This window comes from Heteronotia binoei, chromosome 17, assembly GCF_032191835.1.
Source record: "Heteronotia binoei isolate CCM8104 ecotype False Entrance Well chromosome 17, APGP_CSIRO_Hbin_v1, whole genome shotgun sequence".
NCBI lineage: Eukaryota > Metazoa > Chordata > Lepidosauria > Squamata > Gekkonidae > Heteronotia > Heteronotia binoei.
This window is the reverse complement of record NC_083239.1, coordinates 30,749,222-30,773,622: the sequence shown is the minus strand read 5'-3', so window position 1 is coordinate 30,773,622 and position 24,401 is coordinate 30,749,222. Positions and strand designations below refer to the sequence as shown.

Sequence of the window (24,401 nt, the reverse complement as noted above, 5' to 3'; positions counted from 1 at the left end):
CAACTCCCATCAGCCCCAGCCACTGGCCATGCTGGCTGGGGCTGATGGGAGTTGTGGGCAAAAAACATCTGGAGAGCTACCCTTGGCCACCCCTGGCTTAGCTAGTTCCTGCTTTTTCTCATTCCCGGACCCAAAGCTGTGAGACCTAGGAAGTGTACATCCTGCTCTTGAATATACTTGCTTGGAAGTAAATTACATTTACTTCAACTGATCTCCCAGTAACATAAAACCCAATCCTATGCAACATCATGCATGCTTCCCTGGGTGTAAGTCCCAATGGAACATACATGTGAGTCAACATTACATAGGATTGTGTTTGCAAACCTCTTGCGTACCTTGGCATGAGAGCAGGCTTATGAGCTGTATTGCGAGAGGCCCTTTTACAGCCCTGTAGGTTTCAGGGGGAGTGATTTTTGCTCATGCATGCTTTTAGATTCCCCAGTGAAATTGCTAGTTTTAGCTTAATAAAACAGATAGCCAGGGACACTCTGGATGGAGACTAATAAGTCCATATCCCTGCATAAGCTTTCAGGGGCATCTGAGGTTGTGAGTGAAAGCTTACCAAAACAAGAAAATGAATTTGTGCCTAGCCATAAAGTCTGCCGTGAAAACGTTGTGAAAGCAATGTCACCCCAGAGTTGGAAACGACTGGTGCTTGCACAGGGGACCTTTCCTTTCCTCCGTTTAACATTAACTCTTTAAGGCAGATGGAGAAGTCAGTTACACTTAAAGACTCCAGCTTAATTAACCGTCTACCTAATCCCTTAGGACTTACTCCCAAATAAAGGCTGCCTCAGAATTCTCTTTTTTGATTTCTATACATATATGAGGAAGTAAGCAGTAACTCCTGGAAGCTCATACCGAAACAGCCAAAAAAACCAAGTCATCTGGAACAGTGGACTCTGTAGCTGGGTTTGCTTTGATGATGGACAGGTTGGAAAACAGAAAAGTGTGTGTGTATATTAACTGTGAGTGAGCTCCGCGCTATCAAAGGTGTGTCTCTCCCGCTGACGAAGAGCACGTGCCTCTTCCTGCCTTTACTCGCCCCCGCCAATCCCTCTATGGCGTCCTAGAAAGGATAACGCGCTTCCTTCTCCCGGGCGTTCCTCACAGAGCGACGATGCGCTACGGAGGCCGAGAAGGAGGCGGAGCGTGCGCAGAAGCGCGGCCTCTGAGGAGGGGGCGGAGCTTGTGGAGCGGTCGGTGGCCTCTCGCGCGGGGCCGCCTTTGTCCGTTGGACTGATTTTTTTTCTGAGGCGCCGCCGCTGCTCTGAGGTGATGCTGGCCGCGGGGAAGAAGGCCGCGATGGAGGCCCCGGTCGTCGTTGGCGGCGGGGGCGGGGACGGCGCTGCCGAGGTCCCGGTCCCGCAGCCCCCACCCCCTCCCCCCCCTCCGCCGCCCCTCTCCGGCGCCTTGGGCACCGCGGAGGGCGGCGCGGCGGCAGCGGCCTCGGAACGGACGCCCCGCAAGAAGGAGGCGGCGCGCGCCTCGCCTCCGGGGGGTCTCTCCGACCCGCCCCCCAGCGGGCCTGCCGTGGGCTCCGAGACCACCGGCATCGCCGAGACCCCCGAAGGCCGTCGGACCAGCCGCCGCAAAAGGGCCAAGGTGGGCGATGATGCTTCTCCTGTGGCCCAGACCTTGGCTGTGTGGAGGCGACCCTCTGGCACCCTCCAGGGGTAATGAAGGGAAGGAGGGCGAGGAGCGTCATTTCAGGCTGTGGAGGGTGGCGGCGGCCGTGGGGTGGGTCCCAAAAAGAGGAAAGAGAGAAGGGGATACGGAGGGATTAAGACGTGGTCCCAAGCTGTGCCCTTTCAGAGGCCTCGTAGCATCGACGACAACAACAGTGCTACAGTAAAGTAGGTGTCAAGTTCATCTTTTAAGACCAACGAAGTTTTATTCAGAATGTAAGCTTTCATGTGCTCCAGGCACACTTCATCAGACGAGGAATAAGGTACAGTGAGCAGAGCTACATATAGCTGGTAGGCAGTGGTTTAGAATGCAAAATGGTACAGATTTAAGATCCAATTAAGATCCAAAATGGTACAGATTTAAGATCCAGAATAGTAAAATTAACAAATTGAGCAAACCTTTGATCTGGGTAACATGAGCGTGAGAAAACAATAAAACAGTAACATGTCAAAATGTGAGAATGTCTTTTAATCGTTCTATTGTTATTAGTCTGGGCCAAAATGAGGGCATTTCTTTCTCAGTTTTTCCCATCCAGCTATTTTACCTTTTAACAAGTAACATACATGTAGTTTGCCATTAGAAGAAAAATACATTAAAATAGAGTGGAAGATGTGTTTAGTATATGTAATGAGATAAACAGCCAATATCAACAATGCTAATTTATTGTGATCATTATTTGTATTTAGAGGCCCCTCATAACTGAGCCCATAAAACATGGATCGCTCAGTTTGTGCATAAATCCAATTCTGAAAGGGGGATATTTTTTGTTAGTCTGTAGTCTGTTCATATTTAATGCTTGGTTTTGTAAAAAGATTCTCCAGTGCTTTTTAAAATTTATATGGTGATTCTCTGATGCTTGTTTTTATAATAGCTTAATATTAAAACTAATGCCTCTTTCTCTCTCTTTTTTATTCTTTCTTGAACACTTGGAAACAAATATTCTTGGAATGTTACATGATTTCTGTAAATGTAAGAGTGCTGTGAAAGATTTAGGTCTTACATGTTTGTATATTTTACTATGATAACGTTAAACAAAAAGGGAAGGAGGAAAGGAAATCTCACAGGTAGAAGATTAACACAACAGACAAATACTCCTGGGCTTGAATCTTTCCATCTACTGTTTTGTGGAAAGTTATCTGTGACCCTGTGCATTTAAAAAAAGAAGCCATGCAGTTTCTTTGCAAATAGAAAGCTAGTGAGGAGTTTTAAATTTTACCTGTTATAATTTTCTATTTTCATGGTGTTGCTTTTTGCCTGGGGGAAGCATTCAGAATTTTTCGCAAATAGAAAGGTAACACTAGGGGGAGAATGTTGAAGTCTCGCTTTCTCTCTTTTGTATTGGTTTGTTTTCTTTCAGGATTTCCCCCCCTCACTTTGATAAAGGGGGATTGTAGTCTGATAGGATCTGGTTTGTGATACTACATAGGATTCTGCTGCTTCCTTCTTTTATATGTTTAAATCAGGCTTGGGAGTCATCATAAAGTTACAGTGAGATGGGGAAGAGTTTGAGAATTGCCAGATCTTCTATTCCAAGAATAAGAAAGGACTGAAACTAATGTATTGCTTATTATTTGCATGTTAGAGCTGCTTGACATGTGACTCTCTCACAGATTTAACAAAGGAGGAGACTCAAGGCATCTTAAAGCTTTTCTTAACTTTAGATTAGTTTTAAAGCTGGACTTTCAATATTGCAAGGCTCCTGTTTGGGTTGCAACAGCCTTATTACAGCTCTGTCCCTCTGGTATTCGATCCTTCATGTGTTTGCTTAGAAGTCTTCTTTACTTCATTCAGTTGTTGTTGTTGTTCAGTCGCACAGTTGATTCTGACTCTTTGCGACCCCATGGACCAGGTAGTCACGCCAGGCCTTCATTCAGATTTACTTCATTGACAATCGACATCATTCAGACTTACTCCCAAATAACTGTGCATAGGGCTGTAGCCATAGATTACTTTGCCTTAGTCTCAGCAGCTGCTGAACCTGCTGTCTGACAACCAGTCCAAAAAAATGGTACTACAGAACTGTGTCTGACAATTTGCTTGTCCAGAATAAAGAATCCTTTGTTAATAGGAGAAAGCATTGAAATCTTTGTGCAGTTAGTCACATGTTGTGAGTGAATGTGTCTGTTTTCTTGCACTTGTTTGCATGGGGAAATCGATGGCTGCAGCTTTGCTGATGCTATATGTTCAGTGAAATGTGTGCAGTCATGTGATTTACTATTGGGTCTTCAGGCAAGGACACCCTGTGCATATAGAACTAGTAAAGCAAAACAGTCTTTGAGTTAATACAATTCATATGTGCTCTGCTCTAGTTCTTGGTGTGCCACAACAGAGAGTTCTTTTTTAAAAAAATGAAACTTTGCAGTTGGATCTGCCAGAGTACTTAATAGTTGATTACAGAATTGCTTAGTATGTTTTCAGTGAATCCATTCACACAGTACTCTAGTCACAGAGCTGCTTTATTGGTGGAAAACTATGAAAGGTGATGAGATGCACTGCATTTCTCCTCCTAGACCTTGTTCATGGCCAACTAGGAGTTGAGACTGGATTTGTGTGGCTCAGTGCAGTTTTCCATCAATCCTGGAATCCTGGGACTTTATTGGGTATAAAAGTCATGTCTGGTGCACTGCTGCTATGCACACATGGCTTCAGTTTCACTGTGCACACTTTTGGTGACTAGGATGCTGTGGGCTGTCTCTTGGGGGCCATGTAGGGAAACATGATTATTAATGTATGCAAATTGTATGTGATGGAACACGTCTGCGTAAGAAGCAATGTGCTCCTTACTTGTAGGGTGTTGTGGGGTAAATTTGGTTGTATGTGCTCGTTTTAGGAAGTGGTAACAGGCCACAAACCTGTGATTGCACAGTGTAAAAATCATCCAGGTTGTGATTTGTTTCAGTTGAAGTCTATGGACTTAAAAGGCACACTGCTTATGATGACAGTATCCTGGTGTTGACGTTTTGCTCCAACAGCATTCATTGTAGTGTAAGATCTCAGACACCTGTGGACATTTTGCATATTTTTTTCCTAGTGCTTGTCTGTCCAGGAATTTTTTGGATTCTCATGGCCTTTAGATTATAGTCATTTTTCAAAATGTAAATATGTGGGACTGAGACAAGCGTGATAGAACTTAAACAGTGGTTGTCTCTTGTAAATCTGGGCTGGACTATGTAGAAAAACATTTGCAATTGATAGTGGATTAGGTTCCTGCCCTCCCTCTCCCATCAAGATTGAAGATGAAACTCTTTGGCTCACTCAAATTAACCATGATGCTTAAAGCAGGTACCAGTTATCTGAGATTGATTTCTTGTCCAGTAGCTGGGAATCAGATTCTCAGCTTTCTTGAATTAGGTAGTATTTAAACCTGGCACACAGTAGCCAGATAGGTTGACTGTGATTCCTGTGAGAAATTACCTTCCTGAAATAATTAAGGCAGTGTATTAATTTTCTGTGTCTCCTATCTGGCAATTTGGAAAAACTATTCTGGGTTTTGTTCTGAATTGCTCCTCACAGGCATTTGTAATCGGTACAGGTGGTGATTCTTCATAGTACACTGGTACTGCCTTGCAGTTGTTTCAGCAATGGCAATCAAATATTTCAGTATCAGAAGATCCTAGTATGATTCTTTAACTAGAGTTGTATTACTTCCTCATCAAGCAAAACATGAAGGAATTTTGCTGTGCTTTTAAATGAGTTATTGTTAGAGGTGGCACTTTTAGTGTTTGGATACAGAGATTTTATTGATAAGCTAACACATTGCTTTATATCAAGACTAAGTGCTTTTACCTGTGACATCCCACATCCCATGTGACTTTCATTGGTAAAATCCTCTTCTTTCTGTTAAGTAACTTATAGTGATCTTAGTTCATCTCTGAAAACCGCATTTGTATTTGTTGGTAATGCTTTGTCAATGTTCAGCTTTGATTGTTCTCAGATTATTACATAAGAAGATCCCTGCTGGATCAGACCAGTGGAGTATCCAGTCCAGCATCCTGCCTCAACAGGGTCAACAGCAGGGCATAGAGACCAAGGCCTTCCCTGATGTTGCATTCTGTCACCTGTCTTCAGAGGCTTACTGCCTCCGAATGTGGAGGTTCCCTTTAGTGACCTTGGCTAGCAGCCACTGATAGACTTATTCTCCATGTTCTGTTTATAGGTGGAGTACAGGGAAATGGACGAGAGCCTTGCTAACCTCTCTGAAGATGAATATTATTCTGAAGAAGAAAGGAATGCAAAAGCAGAGAAAGAGAAAAAGCTGCCTCCTCCCCCTCCACCGCCACCACCTGAAGAAGAGAATGAGAGTGAGCCAGAAGAGCCATCTGGTGAGTAGAAGGCACCCACCAGCAGAGCTGCAGTTCTGTATCAAAGTGTGCATGCTCTTTTGAAGACAGTGGAGTGGCACCCCCTCTCCCCAGAAGGGAAGAATATGTGTGATGGGCCACATGTGCAGTGTGTTGATATGAGCCTGGAAAATGCCTTCTGTATGGGACATTTGGTCAGACTTCTTTTATTCTTTGACTGTACAGGCTCCATTATCAATTCTCCCAACCTTAAGATTATATCTGCTTTGCAAGCATTTCAGTCTTCATTCTGTCTGTGTTCTATTTGAGAAGAATCTTGGGGACCAGGTAATGAAATTCTCTGCCTTTGCTATGCTGGACATAGTTACTTTTATTTTTAATTTATTGGTACTCTGGACTCCTTCTCCCCAAATATTCTAGCTGTTTAGGGATAGGCTTAAAATCCATAGGCCTTATGGATTGGCTCCATCTTGTATTTAACTTGTCCTCTGTACATAGTTACTTTTATTTTTAATTTATTGGTACTCTGGACTCCTTCCCAAATATTCTAGCTGTTTAGGGATAGGCTTAAAATCCATAGGCCTAACAGATTGGCTCCATCTTGTATTTAACTCGTCCTCTGTACTCTTTTTCCTTGATTTGTTTTAAATAATTGTGTTGCCCTTTTTGTATAGATTACTTTTAGTATTTTTCTCCATTTACTGACAAAATTCAGGAGAATGTGTGTATTTTGCAGCCCCTGAAGAGACAGTTTTCTGCTTGTAAGAAGTTAGCAATTGTGAGGTGCAGTCAGCAAGTTGGTAGCAAGTAATGAAACCTTGTTCCAGCTTTTTAAATCAAGCCTCTCTCCCAGCAGAACTGTGACAACAGGAGTTTTACCAGTAAAACTAATTGGGATTATAGCCAGAAACAGTCGACATAGCACTGCCTGCTCTTTTGACAGAATTGCATCCATTCTGCATGACGTGTTGTCCTTGAAATTTTGCAGGGGTTTGACAAGGCAGCTGTATGGAGCCTTAGAACAGATTAGTATCTGGGTCCCAGTGTCTGAACTGGGAGAGAAGATGCCAGTTTCAGTGAGTACAGTTTGGTGGTTTAAGGCAAAGCATTTAAACATAGTTAGTAGTTATCATAGTTAGACATCATACCTGAAAGATCCATAGGGTTACTTTTGGTGTTCCTTGCCAACATTATGTACTGAGAAAACATAACTGTATGGCATTGATTCATTTATGAAATCTTACTACTGTTTCTTGCATTATCTCACCCCATCCTCAATCACTTTTAAACTGCTATTTGGTTGGAGGTGGTGGCAAGATGCCTGTTTGATAAAAAAATATGAGTGTTGACGTTTTGCGTTGGTAGCTTTACTAGTAAATGATCTGACATTAATTCCTGGTACTTTAAATCTGTCAGTAAGAGCTTAGTCTTCCTAAGCAAAAAGGAGGTAGATAACCCAAAGTAACATACGCTTCATCGCCTGATTTCTTAACTGTTTCAGTATTTTATTTATTTCATATGCTGTTTATATTATTTCTCACTGGAGCTCAAGTCAGATTACATAATGTAAGTCAGTACAATAAATAGCATTAGGAGAACAATGCAAGAAGTGGTATTACATAAAAAATCTTCCATGAAAACGTTGTGAAAGCAACGTCACCCCAGAGTCGAAAATGACTGGTGCTTGCACAGGGGACTACCTTTACTTTTTTACTTCCTTATTGCTTGATTACTGTTTTCACAACCAGTCATAAGCAGCCAACCCTCACCCCACAAAAGCAGAGCCTAAGAGTTAACTACAAAAGTTACCATGTAACTTAATAACAGCTGCCAGAAATATTGCGAAACACAACATGGTTTGTTATGTTTATTTCTGAGTAGTTGAGATGATTTAGCTTCTGAAAAGAATAGATAAAGTCCTGATTTACTAATTGAGAGATCATTTCAGCTCTTAGATTTAAAAATTTGAGGCAGTCAAAAAGAGTATTATCCACATATCCATTCTATTGTTGCCACAGTTGCAGACTCTATCTGAATATGGGGTTCTTCCTAACATTCCTAATATCAGGGCATTCAGACGTGCAAGTGTGAATGCTCTTCTGTACTTCAGAAGAGTTAGCTCAGATTGATAGTTTGGCATTTTTCTTGGAAGGAGAATGCCTACTGAGAAAGATGAACACATACTGTGAGCTCTAATCAACATATTCTCATAATCAAAGTCCCCCAGACATCTTTTAATGAGCTGGGTCAATTTTTGTCTACTCGTTTCTGTCACATCATGAGCAATACCCAGATGTGATAATTTGTGATCCTGTAATCTGTCCCAGTCCCACTAGTCTGAGGAGGCTTAATTCTAGATTTGATTTTAGGATCCTAACGAACACATGAACACACATGAAGCTGCCTTATACTGAATCAGACCCTTGGTCCATCAAAGTCAGTATTGTCTACTTAGACTGGCAGCGGCTCTCCAGGGTCTCAAGCAGAGGTTTTTCACACCTATTTGCCTGGACCCTTTTTAGTTGGAGATGCTGGGGATTGAACCTGGGACCTTCTGCTTACCAAGCAGATGCTCTACCACTGAGCCACCGTCCCTCCCCTAAACCTTCAGATTAAATGCTCTGCCCCAGCCCTTTGCTTCAAAGGACATCTCCCCAACTTCAGCTCTCAGACACCTTGAGTGATTCCCAAAATATTATATAGGAATCTTCATAGTGGTCTGTTGATGATGTCTCTTACTACTCTGATCCAGTCCCTGGCAACATATAGCATCTGCCTGGAGACTCTGGCATTAAATACGTCAACTGCCTCAGGAACATATTGGCCACCAAAAGAATAATAAAATCTTGAGATGGCCTTCCCAATAAAACAGAGTTCAAGTGCAGCTTCCAAAAAGGCTTGCTTGAAAAATAACTCCTAGGTATTTGAAATGTTCCACTTGCTCCTTGGCTTGACCTTCTACTGACCGCTTGTACTTTTTTATATTTACATTTATTACATCACATTTGAGTTGTGCATTCTGTAAAAAGGGGGTGGATACATGCTTGCACCCCTCTACTGGTGGTGAAAGCTGACTTGTGCAGAGTAGTCATACAGTGGAGAGAATGGAAATCCAAGACATACTGGTGTAGATGCAATAAATCTGTTGTACCTTCTATATGTCTCAGCCTTCAGAAGGTAGGGGTGTTTGTAAGTTCATTGAACATTTGCATATTTCAGATTATATAGAAAACAACACCCTGTATGACTAGCTAACCCGTATATTTCATAACACTTAGAATTGTACATTCAACTGAATGTTCTAGTGAGAAGATGAGGAAGTACACAAGCGTTACATTTGTGCTGGTTGCACCTGTAGCTTAAAATTATGCAAACTTCATATTAGAGTTTGCTGAAAAGGTGGCAAAGCATATTAGTGATTGGATGTTCTGTTGCAACTGTACTGCAGTTATTTCTACAAACTGTAAGTAGGAAACTCTCTTTATTACTACTGAGATAAGATGTCCCATTCAAAATACTAACATGTCACTTTTGTTTAGATTGAGAGAAATTACTCCTCAACAGTTGGGAATTTTTTCATAATCTTTCTGCTGTCAGCTCATCTGTCAACATAAATATATTCTTTCAGCTCGCCTGTCAACATAAGTACTTACTGAAACTTATGCATGTTCCCCTCTTGTAGGGTTCAGATAGTTCAGTTGTTTCTTCCATTGTTTGTTTGGCTTTGTCTCCTTGTCCTTATTCCATTTTAGACATGCCTCAGCTTTAAGCACTAACATGCTGCTTACCAAGTCGCCCAGCCATGGTCTTTTGTGAATTTATACCTAGAATTTTTAGGGTCACATTCAGCATCCTCACACAATAGATGATTAGTTTATTTACCAGTCTGAAATGGTAGTCCTTTCACCCACACTGCTTTTTACAATGCAGTGAGGATTTCATATTGACTGTGCTGTCATGGATGATGGGACAGTAAGATATTGAAAGCAATGGCTGCTCCCAGCACTCTGCTGCTACAAGGAAAGCAAGAATTAGGTGAGTCAAATATGTATGTGGAATGTAAATATGCTTTGTTAAATAGAATAAACTGAATAAACTTTTATATCCCACAATTGTGTTCCTGTGTTGTTTTTGTTGCTAATATGTCAGAAATAAGAACTTCAAATGCAGAATAATTAAATAGTTCAACATGTTGGGTTTTTTTAGACCCATACGTATTTGATGTACACAGGAACAGTGGATTAAAAAGAGAGTGCTAACTTCCTTTTTTTGCCAGAAAGGGATTTTAGGCTTTTGCTACAGTTAGAGCATGAGTGATAATACAAATGTTGCAGGAGCCAGATGGATATGGAAATGACTGCTCTGTTTAATGCATCCAGAAGTTAGAGTAATACTTTCTGACTTGACCAGGTGGAATTTGGAGCTAGCAGTACAAATGAATTCTGATTGGAACATGGAGAGTCAAAGTAGTGTATTTGTTACATTGCTGGTCTAGGAATTACAGAGACTTAGAGTTAATGCTGTGAAACTAATTGGGGCCCAATGTAGATGTAGTGCCAGGTCTCCACAAACCCTCCAGCTGTTTTCCGTTGTCCTTTTCTTACAATAGCCATGGTTTTGTATTACATATGTATACAGCACAGGGCAAAGCACTATACTTTCTTAAGCCAGAGATTGGAAAAAAGGGAGTTGAAGCAAGTTTGCAAACTTATACCTGTGAACCTGGTTATGTGTAATGCAAAATTGTCATTAATATGGGAGGGGGCAATACAGGGACACACACTACATCTGCACTTGATTTGGATCATTGTGAGTTAGTCACGTGTTAGTTTAGTCCTCTTGTCAGTATCAATATGAGGATAAAATGGTGGAGGAACACAGATGGGCTAAACAGATTAATTGTGATATAGAAGGTAACATGCATTTGAAATTGTCCTTTGGTTGCAACAACTGCTGGCAAATTTTCTCTTCTGATTTGTCTTTATATGTTAGGCTAAGCAATTTTTTTTAAAAAAAACGTTGACTCAGAAGACTTGATATAGGTACACATATTGATAGTCAGTTGTATTTTGAAGAATCGACTTGCTCTTTTGCAGCAAATATATAATTTTATATTTTTTTTAAAAAAAGTTTTTCTGTGGTAGGAGCAGAGATGGGTGTGTTCAAGTTTTGGGTGGCAGTAGTACTTAAGGTATGGGAATTTCTCTATGAGGGTGTACAGTGAGCTAGCTCACATTTCCATAGTAGAAAGGAAATTTCCAAACACTATCTCCTGTGTGATCCGTTTTTCCATTCAATATCTGTAGTTGGCAACTATTTTAGCTGAGGAATCAAGTTCAGTAATCATGCTGGGTTGGGAGCCAAGTACCTTCAGGTTTTCTCCTGTGCTTGTGCCCTTGCATTCATCTTTCTGTGCATCCCACTGTTTGCTTCTCTTGCTTGTACTGCCTCCATCGTGGTATCTCATAGCATGCGCATGTTGAGCTTCTCTTCCTGTCCTTAAAAAAGGGCAAAATGAAAAAAATGGGATGGTGGCCTGATAGCCAGTTCTCTTCCAGAAAATCCAAATGCCCAAAGTAAGTGTGCCTGTATGTCCCCTCTAGATTCTCCTTTGTTCTCTGGAAAGAAGACAAAAGAATGATTGAAATAGGTGGCAACTGTGTTGGCCTAAGTAGTATCACTGAACATTGACTTGGCTAGTAGATTTCCCTGGACTACTGTTTGCTAACCACATAAAGGTTAAGCTTCAGTTGTTCAAAGTGTATTTTTCTCTATATGGAAACTAAAGGGTTGGCTGTCACTGTATTTAGGTAGTAAGTACTTTGTTATTATACCAGAGTCTCCCTAGTGCCCTTCATTTCAGCATAACTTAAAAGAGCACTTTGCTGTTCAGAATAGTTAGTGGATATTGTCCTGAGATGCTGTCAAGGTGCTGGCCTAGAAGGTCCCTCTGCACTTAGTGGCTCCGTAGGCTCCGATAGTTTGGAGTGCTGGGGCTTCCCCATTGTACTGTTCTGAGGAAGCCTTGATTGATGTAAGTGTAGACTACTGAAGAGTAGCTGGAGGTCATTAGTGAATTCTTAACCCTTTTCCTTTAGGAAGTGACGTGTAGTTAGAAGAAGCAGAATGCATCTTCTTCGTTGCTGCACACTGTGATACTGTGTATTCACTAGCTGGTTCTCTGCAGGAAGATTAGCTGCTTGAAAGCTGTAGAATTGCTTTATAAGCTTTGTGTGTTTATCACACTCGCATCTCTGAATATGTTAGAAACTCAAAATAGTAGTGATACATGGATGAATACTTGAACATTCAGCCAACAGTTATTTTGGCATTGAGTTGCTGGAGGGTACACACAGCTTCAGTGACCCCCTGAGCATTAAAGACAAAAAGATTTCCTTGTTTTGTGGTAGAAAATGAAAAGAGTATCAGGCTTTCTCCCCTTGTCCCTCTTCAGAATAGTTCATGATTGTGAGGAAGGCCTTATTGCCAAGACTGTCAAATCCTTGGTGTTTAAAACCCTTGGTTAGACTACTGAAATACATACTCTTCCTATTGGTGCCAGGAAGTGTACTCTTCATTTTGCTCTAATCTGTTATTAAATTGATTTATTAGTATTAACCCACCAAGTGCAATACTGTGTATATCTATTTTTTCCCCCATCAACAGTCTGACAAAGGGTTCCAACAGCAAGGATGAAGCATTAGAAGACTGGAGAAGTGTGGTGCCTTTGACACAGATTCCACACAATGGAATTCAGACAATGTTTTTTCCCCCTTTAGTTGGTGAACTACTAAACCCCCAATCGCCAACTATCAGGCCTTGATATCCCCAAATGACTTTAACTTATGGAGTAAGGTCCCTGAGATCTCCTCTTTCCTTCCACAGGGCAAGCAGGAGGACTTCAAGACGACAGTTCTGGAGGGTATGGAGACTGCCAAGCATCAGGTGAGGGTGGTGTTTGATGCTTGCCACTTAGCCAGAGCCCCCAAATCAGGGATAGATGCTTGCAAGTGGGTGCGGGTGGCCCGGCTTTAGCATGAGGGTCAGAAGCTGTGTATTTGCCCACTGCACAAGGGAGGGACATCTCGGTGATGCGCCTGGAGAACATGATTAAAAACTACTCAGAAGTACTTGAGGCAGGTTTCACAGCCCTCTGCTCTTCCCAGCGCTGAGAACTCAGAAAGGCAGTTAGCTTTCCTCTCCAGAGCCACAACGTCTTTTCCATTGCAAAGGAGTTGGTATCAGATAGGGATTACCTGGTTTCTAGATAGTTGCTCTGCATTTTGATAGAATTAGTTGCAAAATAACTTCAATCTTGAGGTGTATTCTGTAGTTTCAGTTTGGCTCCTTTTCAACAGCTTATTCAGTATTGCAGTTGTAATGGTCAAACTCGTTCAGGGTTGACATTTAATCAAGTTCAGTTTTGTATCTGAGGGGCTGTAATTCCCAAGAGCCTTTCTGACTCTTGAAACCATACCTGATCAGGTATAGGATCAAGACTTGTTTGAAATCTTAGAGCCTAGTTATGTTTGGTTACCAGTGCTAATAAATAAAACTTCCAGATACTATAGATATGGGGGAGGATGCAGGATTTTTACTCATGTTTCTCTCGAGTGTATTTGCAAATTAATATATGTTGTCTCATGGGTTTAATTTCTAGAAGGTGGGGTTTACTTGTTTGAGTGGCAGATTGGGTGTATTTAAGGGATCAAATGTGTAGAAAATTAAAGGCTTGTCCAGAAATCTCCTAGGGAGGTTAGACATATCAGTGTCCAGAAAACATTTTCCTTGAAACATATTGTGTGGAGAGGAGGTTTTTGAAGGCTGTATAATAATGACTTTTGAAACTGGGTAGGGAGGACTTTTCTCTATTGTAATTCTGATATGAGGCGAAAGATCATTTTGCCCCAGTCATTCCAGTAGAAGTGGGTCTGCACCATTGCTAGAAAGCCAGTTTGGTGTAGAGGTTAAGTGTGCGGACTCTTATCTGGGAGAACCGGGTTTGATTCCCCACACCTTCACTTGCACCTGCTGGAATGGCCTTGGGTCAGCCATAGCTCTGGCAGAGGTTGTCCTTGAAAGGGCAGCTGCTTTGAGAGTCCTGTCAGCCCCACCCACCTCACAGGGTGTCTGTTGTGGGGGAGGAAGATAAAGGAGATTGTGAGCTGCTTTGAGATTCTGAGTGGAGGGCGGAATATAAATCCAATGTTGTCGTCATTGCTGAGTGAACTCCTCCTTCTCAAGCCTTGAGTCTTTCCCCCAAGGAACCCAACTTTGTTTTGAATCCAGGAGGCCTTGCTTCCTCTCTTTTCATGTGATCTACGTGTCTCCATAGTTGAGGTTAAGCCAGGCTATCATTCTGTATGTGTTATTTATGGGAGGCTCAGACACCTATCTTGACTTAGTAGGGCTTGCTGTGTTTTGAAAGAGTTGCTGTTCTGAATAAAATATTTTAAAACTGTAGTACTTTAAGTCAGGGTATATTTAGTTTCCTTCACTGTAGAATTTGGTAGGATTTGCATGCTTAATTGCAATGTGAAAACCCTTCCTTGTATTCTTGTATATGAAAACATGCTCTTTTTTTGTAGTGGAAAAGAGCTGGAATCCAGTAGCACCTTAAAGACTAACAAAATTTGTGGCAGAGTGTGCTTTTGTGAGTCACTCCTCTATGTATGTGACTGATTGTAATCACCTTTGGCCACATACAATAAATGCTAATATTAAATAATCAAAACAAATATATGTAGTTTGTTATTATTCAAAGCTGTGTGTACCATATACAAATACCACACATTGTGCAAAGATGCTGGATATTATTCCAGTGCATATGTACTTACTTGACATGATTCTGTTTCTGCCATGCAGTTTGAAGCTTGTCTTTACTAGGGATGGGCACAAACCGAACCATGAAGAAAAAATCATCATCAATCTTGCCCTGTTTGTGGTTCAGGTACAGAAGTTTGTGACAGGTCATGAACTTTTAGACCAGTTCGTGCTGTTTGTGGTGATTTGTGGATGGAACAGAAAGCAGTGTGGATGTATGTATTGGAATTTACTACTTTCTCGCACATAGGTGTGACTGCCCAGCATATTCACCTTTGGAAAGTGCACTGACAGAAAATTATGTCCATGTTAGAGCCCAGTTGCATACCTGTTTAGTCAAAAATAAGTCCTGTTGAATTGCACCTTTAAGATCAACAAAGTTTTAGTCAGAATGTAAGCTTTTGTATGCATGCATCCCCTTCAGACGAGGGGATAGGGAAGTGTGCATCCATACGAAAACTTACATTCTGAATAAAACTTTGTTGGTCTTAAAGGTAAAACTTGACTCCTACTTTGTTCTACTGCTTCAGACCAACACGGCTGCCCACTTGGATTTATCCTGTTGAATTCATTAGCCTTTCTCACAAGTAATCTTGCAGCCTTTGTAAGTTTTTATTCTTACTCTGCCTTGGATTCTTTCCCTACTAGAATACAGATGAGGATTGTGTATTTGAATGTTCATTCACAAGAAAGGGAATCTCTGCAGATAATTTTCCATAGTCAGGGAGTTTCAGATATATATGAGCTTTCAAATATAAGCTTTGCTACCTCTGTTAAGTAGCATGTTCTTGCAAAGGCTGTGAGTACTTTGTGATTTTGGCTACAGAAGCCCAAGAAAAAGATTTCTTTAAAAACCTTAACACTGACATCGTTAGAATAGGCTCTCTTAGTAATGAGTGTGTGTTTACATTTTTGAAATCTATCTGGGCTTTGGGCAGCAAGATGTTTTTACCTGAAACTTATGAAGTGGGTGAAAAGTCTTGATTTTTATGTAGTACATGAGCAGACTATATCTTCCTAGAAATCTTTGGTGTTCTGGATGGATACTTAATCTTAAGAACATAAGAGAAGCCATGTTGGATCAGGCCAACGGCCCATCCAGTCCAACACTCTGTGTCCCACAGCGGGCAAAAAAATTATATATACACACACTGTGGCTAATAGCCACTGATGGACCTGTGCTCCATTTTTTTATCTAAACCCCTCTTGAAGGTGGCTATACTTGTGGCCGCCACCACCTCCTGTGGCAGTGAATTCCACATGTTAATCACCCTTTGGGTGAAGAAGTACTTCCTTTTATCCGTTTTAACCTGTCTGCTCAGCAATTTCATCGAATGCCCACGAGTTCTTGTATTGTGAGAAAGCGAGAAAAGTACTTCTTTCTCTACTTTCTCCATCCCATGCATTATCTTGTAAACCTCTATCATGTCACCCCGCAGTCGACGTTTCTCCAAGCTAAAGAGTCCCAAGCGTTTCAACCTTTCTTCATAGGGAAAGTGCTCCAGCCCCTTAATCATTCTAGTTGCCCTTTTCTGGACTTTCTCCAATGCTATAATATCCTTTTTGAGGTGCGGCAACCAGAACTGCACACAGTACTCTTAGACAGGAGCCCACCAAGTAATCTGGAAGCATCTAACCCTGTGGTGTTGCAGTGGCAGGTGTGGACTGGAATAGAAGGGAGACCATTGGGAACTCTGTGGGCCATGACTAAAATGGGAAGGTAGAAACTTGTAAGGATGCTTTATGTTACTGTATTGCAGGATCCTGAAATTTTTAGGCATTCTTGTAACAACCCAGTTAGCATTTCTTTATTATGGGATAATATGTTAAGTGAAGGTGATCTAGATACCTGGGAGCATAATTTAATTTAAAATGCCACCTTTGTATTTGCAACAGACATTCAAAAGTGTTTGTAAGTAAATGTTTGTCATTGTTGCTGGAGATCTTTCCTGACATTAGCCAGTGCCCTGTTCAGAAGTCTCCCTCACAACTCTGCAGGCATGAGTTATTGCCCACAGTGCCACTAATGGCATATGCTGAGGCATAGGAAACTTACCCGTTAGAAATTCAGCTACATTAGTGTTTGAGCAGTGGTCCTACATCTGTTCCCCTAAGCTGCAGCCATCAGTTTAAAAGCCATCTTGCTGTGTAATGGAGGAGGTTGCCTTATTTTTCTGTAGCACTTCTAACGCCTTAGCAATTTCTCCCGGTTGATCTCCATTACATGTTCAAATGCGTGTAGAGCTTGCAGACTGAAATGATGTGTTTGATTTCCTGTCAGAGTGAAGCTGATGTGTTTGACTTGGTGGGGGGGGGACTGTTTCCCCCTTCCCAAGTGGCATTAAGTGGCTTTGAAGGAGGTGAGTTTCTTCCATTTAGTAAATTCCTTCCCAAGTAGGAATATGAGGTGGTTCCAATTATGGCACAGTCTTCCCAAGGAGGTGCGGCTGGCCCCCTCAGTGTTGATCTCCAGGAGGCAGTTGGAGAGAGTTTTATTTAGAGCTGCATTTTGATTTAGCTTTTGTTATTAGCAGTCCTAATTGGAGTTTTTAAACTGTGACTTTTATGGGTTTTCTAATTGTTTTATTGTGTTTTTAATAAAGTGTCTTATACTGTAAGTCCGCTTGAGTCCTGCCAGGGGGAAATGAGGCTAGTAAAGGTTTAAATAAGTACATACAATAAATTAGGTCAGCAAAAATGAGTGAGGTTCCTCCCATCCCCTATCCTAGTGAAGCTCCAAACTACTGCAAGTTGAACAGGAGCCCTGGGACACTTTAAAGTCTAGCAAGCTTTTTACCCTTACTTGAGCATTCATGAGCTAAAGTCCACTTCATCAGGTTGTAGGTACTTATGAGTCATAATAGATGAAATTCTAAAGAAAGGGTTATAAATAGGAGCACCAAAGATCCAGTGCAGGAAATAATAGACTACCACAATTACTACTGCAAGCTGGTAAGCTTTTTGTGGACTACAGTGGAGGTGTACCTTTAGGACTTCAGAAGACTAGTGGTTCACAGCTGACATCTCTGTAACTTTTGCTATGTTAGTTAAAGCTGGAACTCATCTGGCTTTTAAGATTTCTGCTCTGTTTTAAGGCTTATTCTGAATTACGGTAGATCTGTATTTATTTAATTGAAGGCTCATCAGATCACTCCTTAGGAAGTGCTGTGTTTCCAGTATTGCTGGGGAAAACCTCGAAGTTTTATTGTTGTTTCTGACAGTACTTATGCACACACTTTTATATATTTTGACTGGGATTTAAGCATTTCCATATGTTTCAGTGACTGTTGAAACAGCATGTGCACTGTTTGCAGTGCAAATTTGGGCATGTGCATAAGTTTTTGTAGGATTGGTCTTTAGGAATTCAAGTCTCTGTAGAGTTTCCTGTAGAACTACACCTATTTGGCATAGTGCAGTAATAGCCCCTGGCCAAACTCATTCTGCCTTTTTAAAAGTTCTTAACAAGACTGAACTGCAACCATTTTGCACCTCTGGAGTCTTTGACCAAACTTCAATCATTCCAGTTCAAGAGTAATGCTAGTTTTAAGGTCTCTCTCCCCCTTCCCTGCCCAATTAAGAAGCCTTCTATCATTTTTTTAAAGATTTGGCTTTTTAGAGTGTAGATAGCTTTGACATTATGGGTAGAGTTCTTGAATGAATGAGAAAATTATGCAAGAATTCACAAGTTATAGTGGAGAATTTAAAGAGGAAGAAGATTTTAATGTAGTCAGAATTTGTACCACTCTTGTTGCTTGCATCCACAAACATCCACAACAATTTCCCAGGGTAAGAGTGAGGATAGCAGCATGACATCAAGGAGCTGTGTGTATGTATGTGCAGAATGAACTCAGCAAAAATAAAACCGAAAAACCTTGATAACCTTTTGTGATACATGCGATTTGGCATTGTTGACTACGCTGTAAGCAAAGTTTTTGAGGTTCTCAGTTAAAAGATTAATATCATAAATATCCCTTGATGTGAGATTCTACTTTGCTTGATCCTGGGCCCTGATCCTTTTCTTATGGTCCTTTTCCACAGTTGTTCCAGACAGCTCACCCTCTGCTGGTGGTCTCTGCTAGCCTTTTTTCTTCTGCATGCCCCCGAGTCTTCATCTCAGTGGCTTGCTGATGTTTGTGACTGTTTCACACCAGCTTGTTACTTCTTGAGATCCCAAGTCTGTTGTCTGGTCATACTTAGCCTCCCAGTTGCTTCATTCACTTTTGTTCCTAAGTTCTACAGAGAAATGGCTATGCAGTCACCCATAAAGGGAAATCTCATATAGACAGCGGAAGTGCCTTCCTCCCACAAAGCACTTCCATGGGCTTTTACCTGCCATTAAGCCAGTTCACTTTTTCCACAATTACCAGATGATTGCTGGTGCTTGTTGGTTTTGTAGTATTTGTGTCAAGTCCTTTTTTGTCTTTATATATTTCTTACTAAAATAACTAAATTTAGAACCCCTAAAGGCACGGTATGGAAGGAAGGATGGAATGGCCAGTGGTTTGCAGTAAGATGCCAGTTTGATGCTGTCAAGCTTACTACACATTTCATGTGGTATCAAAGGTGGCTCTGGTAGAGAAATCCTGGCATTCCGGGTGCTTTTGCAGTACTTGTCACATGTCTGGTTTTTTTAATCCTAGGTGTGGAGGGGGCAGCTTTCCAGAGCAGACTTCCACATGACCGGATGACATCCCAAGAAGCAGCATGTTTCCCAGATATTATCAGTGGGGCACAGCAGACTCAGAAGTTGTTCCTGTACATCAGAAACCGAACGGTATGTTGCTTCCTCGAGGCACAACACTCTTCTTTCCGAGATTTTATAATTTTTATTGGTTTTAACTTCAAAAAGATAAAGCAGTGCAAAAGATACATAAAAGAGGGAAAGGGGCATTTCAGAATGGGAAAAGCAGAAACAGAAAAAAGTACAAATATATCAATTATAATTCTACCTCCAATAGACCCAGATCATTCTACCTGCAAGTATAAAGATCTCCATATATTTTACCATCCTTTCTTTCATTACAGAAAATTTTTAATAAACTAGTACTAACAATATGAATCTAAACAATTCTTCTTGAACACAAATAAGTATATAAAGTTAAGAAAAAAATTTCAAAACCATCTCAGCATCAATTTTACCTGATTTAGCTTTATTATAAGCACAAATTAAATTGTTGGTTTAACAAAATCCTTATTAAAATAGACACATAGAAATCATATCTTTAACAAATTACAAAAAATAAAACTTAATTTGTCTATCTCAGTCTAAACAGTTTTTCCAAAAAGGCATGTTAGAAACAAATCAACCAGATTACAAAACAATTGTGCTATCTACCTTTTCAACAATTAATCCAACTCTTACATAAATATGAGCATTTTCACCAATTAAACATACTATGAATAAATCTGCTATATAAAAAATGTGTTATCTGCACTCTTTAGCATTAATCCCAATTAACTATATATTTAATTAAAGTTTTAACAACTCCCTTCCTTCTTTAAGATCTCCCATGTTCTTTTAAAATCACATATCTATTCATTATTAATAATTGCATATTCGTTAACCGACAAAAAAGACAGAAAAATCAGAGTTCAGGAATCCTTCTTCCCAAAATTTAAACACTTTTAGATTCCTTTAACTTCCATATCCATATTACACCAGAGACAACCCACTTAATGCGACCCAAACATCACACTTTGCCTTTTAAAATCGCATGTCACTTCTTAGAGTTCCATATCCAGCCATCCACAAGAATGAGAAAAGTTCAAAATCCTTCTTCCTGAAAGCTTTTCGCATCTTAATTTGCTGGTTGGGATGTACCTTTTCTCTTCTCAATGTGGCCTGCCCCATCAACAATGAGAGGAAGAATTCAACACCATTTCCCCCTCTCCACATGACTTCACTGAATCTTAATTTCCGGTCTTGTTTTACTGCTGCGCCATAGGGATCCATTTTGGTTTTCTTTTGGTGGTTTCGGAGCATAACACTTTCCCTTTCCAATTCCACGGATGTCAGCAGAATCTCTTTAGCACTCAACTCCTGTAGATTTTCAATTTCGCTAGCTTTCAGCATAAGAATACCCATTTGCTCTTTAATAAGCTGCATTAATGAGCCAGGATCCTGTCTCAGAGAATTAATATTGCATAAGAAAACTTTTTTATATGTCATTTCGCTAGGCAGTGCCATTTTTCTCTGACAGCAAACTCAGTCTCTTAATCCAAGTTGAAAAGTAACTTCAGGGTCCTGTTAATTCCACATTCCACAACAGCTCCAGCTGAGATTTCAAATGTTATCACTTCAAATACAGTCAGGTGACAGAGACAGATCTCTGTAAAATATATCTCCTTTATATTCAGATCATATTGCAGCCTAATGATAGTCTCTTTTGCATATGTCGAATAATAATCCGGGTCGATTTTAGTATTTGTATTCAATCCAATTTAAATAGTTAGTGATACTTAAGATTGCTCGTAGACTATATGAGGCTTATTTCTCTTCCTTCGAGCTAGCCTCTCGTTAGCCAGCGGTATTGAAAAGTCACTTACTTGTCAAGTAGAATTGCCACATTAGGAGTAGAAAGATGCTACATCAAAGGCGTACTGAGAAAGGCAGGGTGCAAAAGCAAAAGAAAAGAAAGCAGTCGGGTGTTCATCTTTTTCTGCTGGTGCGCCAGCTTTCATGGCTGCAGAGCCTCAGGACATGCAGGAAGCACAGGGGCAGCCGCCGCTGAACCCCCAGCTCCCCACAAGTCCCATGCTGGAAAAAAAAACCCTCCAGGGCTTTTCTATGGGGACGCCACTTCAATGACACCCCTCCAACAGCCAGAATAAGAGGCACCGCAGGAGGACGATCCGCGGACACCTCTGAAGGCAAGATGACGGAGCCTCGAAGTACACCGGAAGTGACCGGATGACATCCCAAGAAGCAGCATGTTTCCCAGATATTATCAGTGGGGCACAGTAGACTCAGAAGTTGTTCCTGTACCTCAGAAACCAAACGGTATGTTGCTTCCTCGAGGCACAACACTCTTTTTTTCCTAAGCTCCAAAGAGCTCTGTGGGCACTCATGGTACCTCCAGATACAGTTGCTTCAGTCTTCAGTTTGTATGTGCAGTCTGGTTGTCTTGCCGTACTGCATAGGTCCCGGGTCAGTGTCTAGAAACGGAGACCCCCCCCCCCTTCATCCCTTTCATCCTATTTCAGTGGTGGTCTGAAATGTGTCACATTATAACTGAAGGTCTTTTAAGAGTGTGATTTGCCAAATTGCAGTGTTGGCTCAAATAAAGCATTGTAACCCAATGCCCTTACCTGGATAGCCCAAGCTAGTCCAATCTTAGAAGCTAAGTTAGTATTTGGACAGGAAACCACTGAGGAAGACCACCACTGACTGTCTTTTACCTTGAAAACCCTACAGGGTCACCGTATGTGTGGCACCTTTGGTAGTAGGAAAATAGCGCTCTTGTACTGCAAGGGTGCTTCTAATAATTAGGTAACTGCAAAGTTACCTGCAGTGTGCTGCAGTGTAGCTTATCTGACTAGCTCCAGGGAACTTACATACTTTGTGTTCAGCTTGCAGTCCCACATGCTTGCTCTTTCCAATCTGTGTTTCAGGACTGGGAAGCCTGGCAATTTTATCACTTTGCGGAGGGGAGAACAGCTTGCACCACCCAAAGCTGGGGTCTCCTTCTCTTGTTACCAAATGGTCATTTGGAGCCAACAGTTGTCAATTTAACTTTAAACTTACTATTTTATAAGCATAAAAATTAATGAAAAACGTGATGGTTTATTCATGTATTCATTAGATGTCTCTAGTAATGTGTATTTGCTTACAGCATTTACAGTGGTAAAATGGTTTGTCATGTCATTTAAATACAGTTGCAGCTTTGGTTGGACAACCCAAAGATTCAATTGACATTTGAGGCAACACTGCAGCAGCTGGAAGCACCCTATAATGGTAAGTTGATGTTCCTGTGCTTGTTTATATCCCCCTTGGGGCATGGACTTGTCTGTTAAAATGGCCTTCTAAGATAAGAAAAAAGACAAAGCCCCAACATGGTACAGAGGAGATACTACAGCAGAGACTTTTTAAGTAATAGACTTGAAAAGCCTGCTGGAAACATGCATGTACATCTCTCTCTTCTTGATTGGATCTCATTTCTCAGGGCAAAGCTAAGGTATAGTTAGAGCTATTGTCTTCTGGCATTTATGCGACACTTTCAGGTGTTCAAAGCTCTGTGTCTGGATTACCTGGTCATAGTCGTTAGAGCAGCACTGTAGCTTATATCGACATCTGTTTATGGGAATGTGGAGGCAAAGATGGGGCTTATCCAGGTGTATTGTGAGCTCATGGTAAAGAGGAGATCTGAGCCAAGGCCTTGCTTAATTCACCTTCCAGTTCTCTCAGTGCCAGCTGCCTTGACCTTTAACAGCTCTTCCACCTAATGCTTTGCATACTCTGTGCTTTATGAGAAGACACTGCACCTTGAAAAATTATTCTGTGTAGTCAGAATTACATTATGCTTGCATAATATGTGTGCTACACACAGGGCTTTTTTGGTAGAAAAAGCCCAGCAGGAACTCATTTGCATAATACGTCACACCTCCTGACAGCACCATTGTTACACAGGGCTTTTTTGTAGGAAAAGCCCATCAGGAACTCATTAGCATATTAGGCCAGGACACGCCCCCCCCCCCCCCCCCCCCCGGGACACCAACCCAGCCGGAACTGCGTTCCTGCTCCAGAAGAGCTCTGGTTACACCTGTTACAGAAATGAACAGAGAGTTCTGCAGAGTACTGAAGCTGAAGCTTGCCTTCTCTCCTCTTGACCACTGGAAATGTGTTCAGACCCTCCTTTTAACATTGAGATTTCATTGGGTTGGATCCAGTGATCAGTCCGTGGAAAGTGCTGATGGATGTGGATCTTTCCCTTCTCTCCCCAGCAGCTCTTTCCAATCCGAGGAAAGTTGATTCCCAAAGTTGGGGGACTCACATGGACTAATAGCCACACAAGTTATGATGCGGGGGCTGCACTGATGGGGGGAAGAGAATGAAATCTCCCTGTCTTCCTCCTTTAATGAACACAGCTATGCTAGGAACTGTGACAGAGGGGTCCTGTAGCTCCAGGAATCAACTTTCTTAGTTTTGGGAAAGGAACTGCTGGAGGGAAAGGGAAAGAGACACATCTGTGATCACCTCCCTTGGATAAATCACTGGCTCTAATCTCATTGTAGACATTTTTCAAGCTTTTCTGTGCTTGTATTACTGTTGCACACTCCTTGCTTATGCCACAGATTCCCTCTGAATATTGCTGCTCTGTCATGTCTGCTGTCTTAAGATTCTCTCACTGGTCCAGACTTACTGTTTGAGGTCTTCCTTGCATTCCTGACTGGAGAGATGTATTAGAAGTCAACTTGCATTAAAATGTTTTAAATAACAGCAGGTTAACTGACTGCTGGCTATAAATGTTCTGGGACAAAGGCCTTCTATCTGTCCTATGCTGGGGAAAGCTCACTGCAAAAGAGCCTTATGCATGCTCTGCAGGTCTCATGAATCTTTCATATACATTTTAAGTTAAAACAAAGTTAACC

The 24,401-nt window shown here is 41.3% G+C and overlaps 1 protein-coding gene across 2 annotated transcripts in view; it reads left to right on the top strand.

The window, feature by feature from the left end:
* The first annotated feature begins 1,262 nt into the window (after window positions 1-1,262).
* The window catches only part of KDM1A (lysine demethylase 1A), a 38,752-nt gene continuing 15,613 nt past the window's right edge, over window positions 1,263-24,401 (top strand). The window contains exons 1-5 of one of the 2 annotated variants that reach the window (XM_060257594.1): window positions 1,264-1,605; window positions 5,846-6,011; window positions 12,876-12,935; window positions 19,454-19,587; window positions 22,689-22,767. In XM_060257594.1, coding sequence (XP_060113577.1) covers window positions 1,279-1,605; window positions 5,846-6,011; window positions 12,876-12,935; window positions 19,454-19,587; window positions 22,689-22,767 — 766 coding nt within the window. In that variant the 5' untranslated portion in view covers window positions 1,264-1,278. Of the gene's footprint in view, window positions 1,606-5,845; window positions 6,012-12,875; window positions 12,936-19,453; window positions 19,588-22,688; window positions 22,768-24,401 lie in introns of both variants that reach the window. The other variant, XM_060257595.1, reaches the window with a different exon arrangement.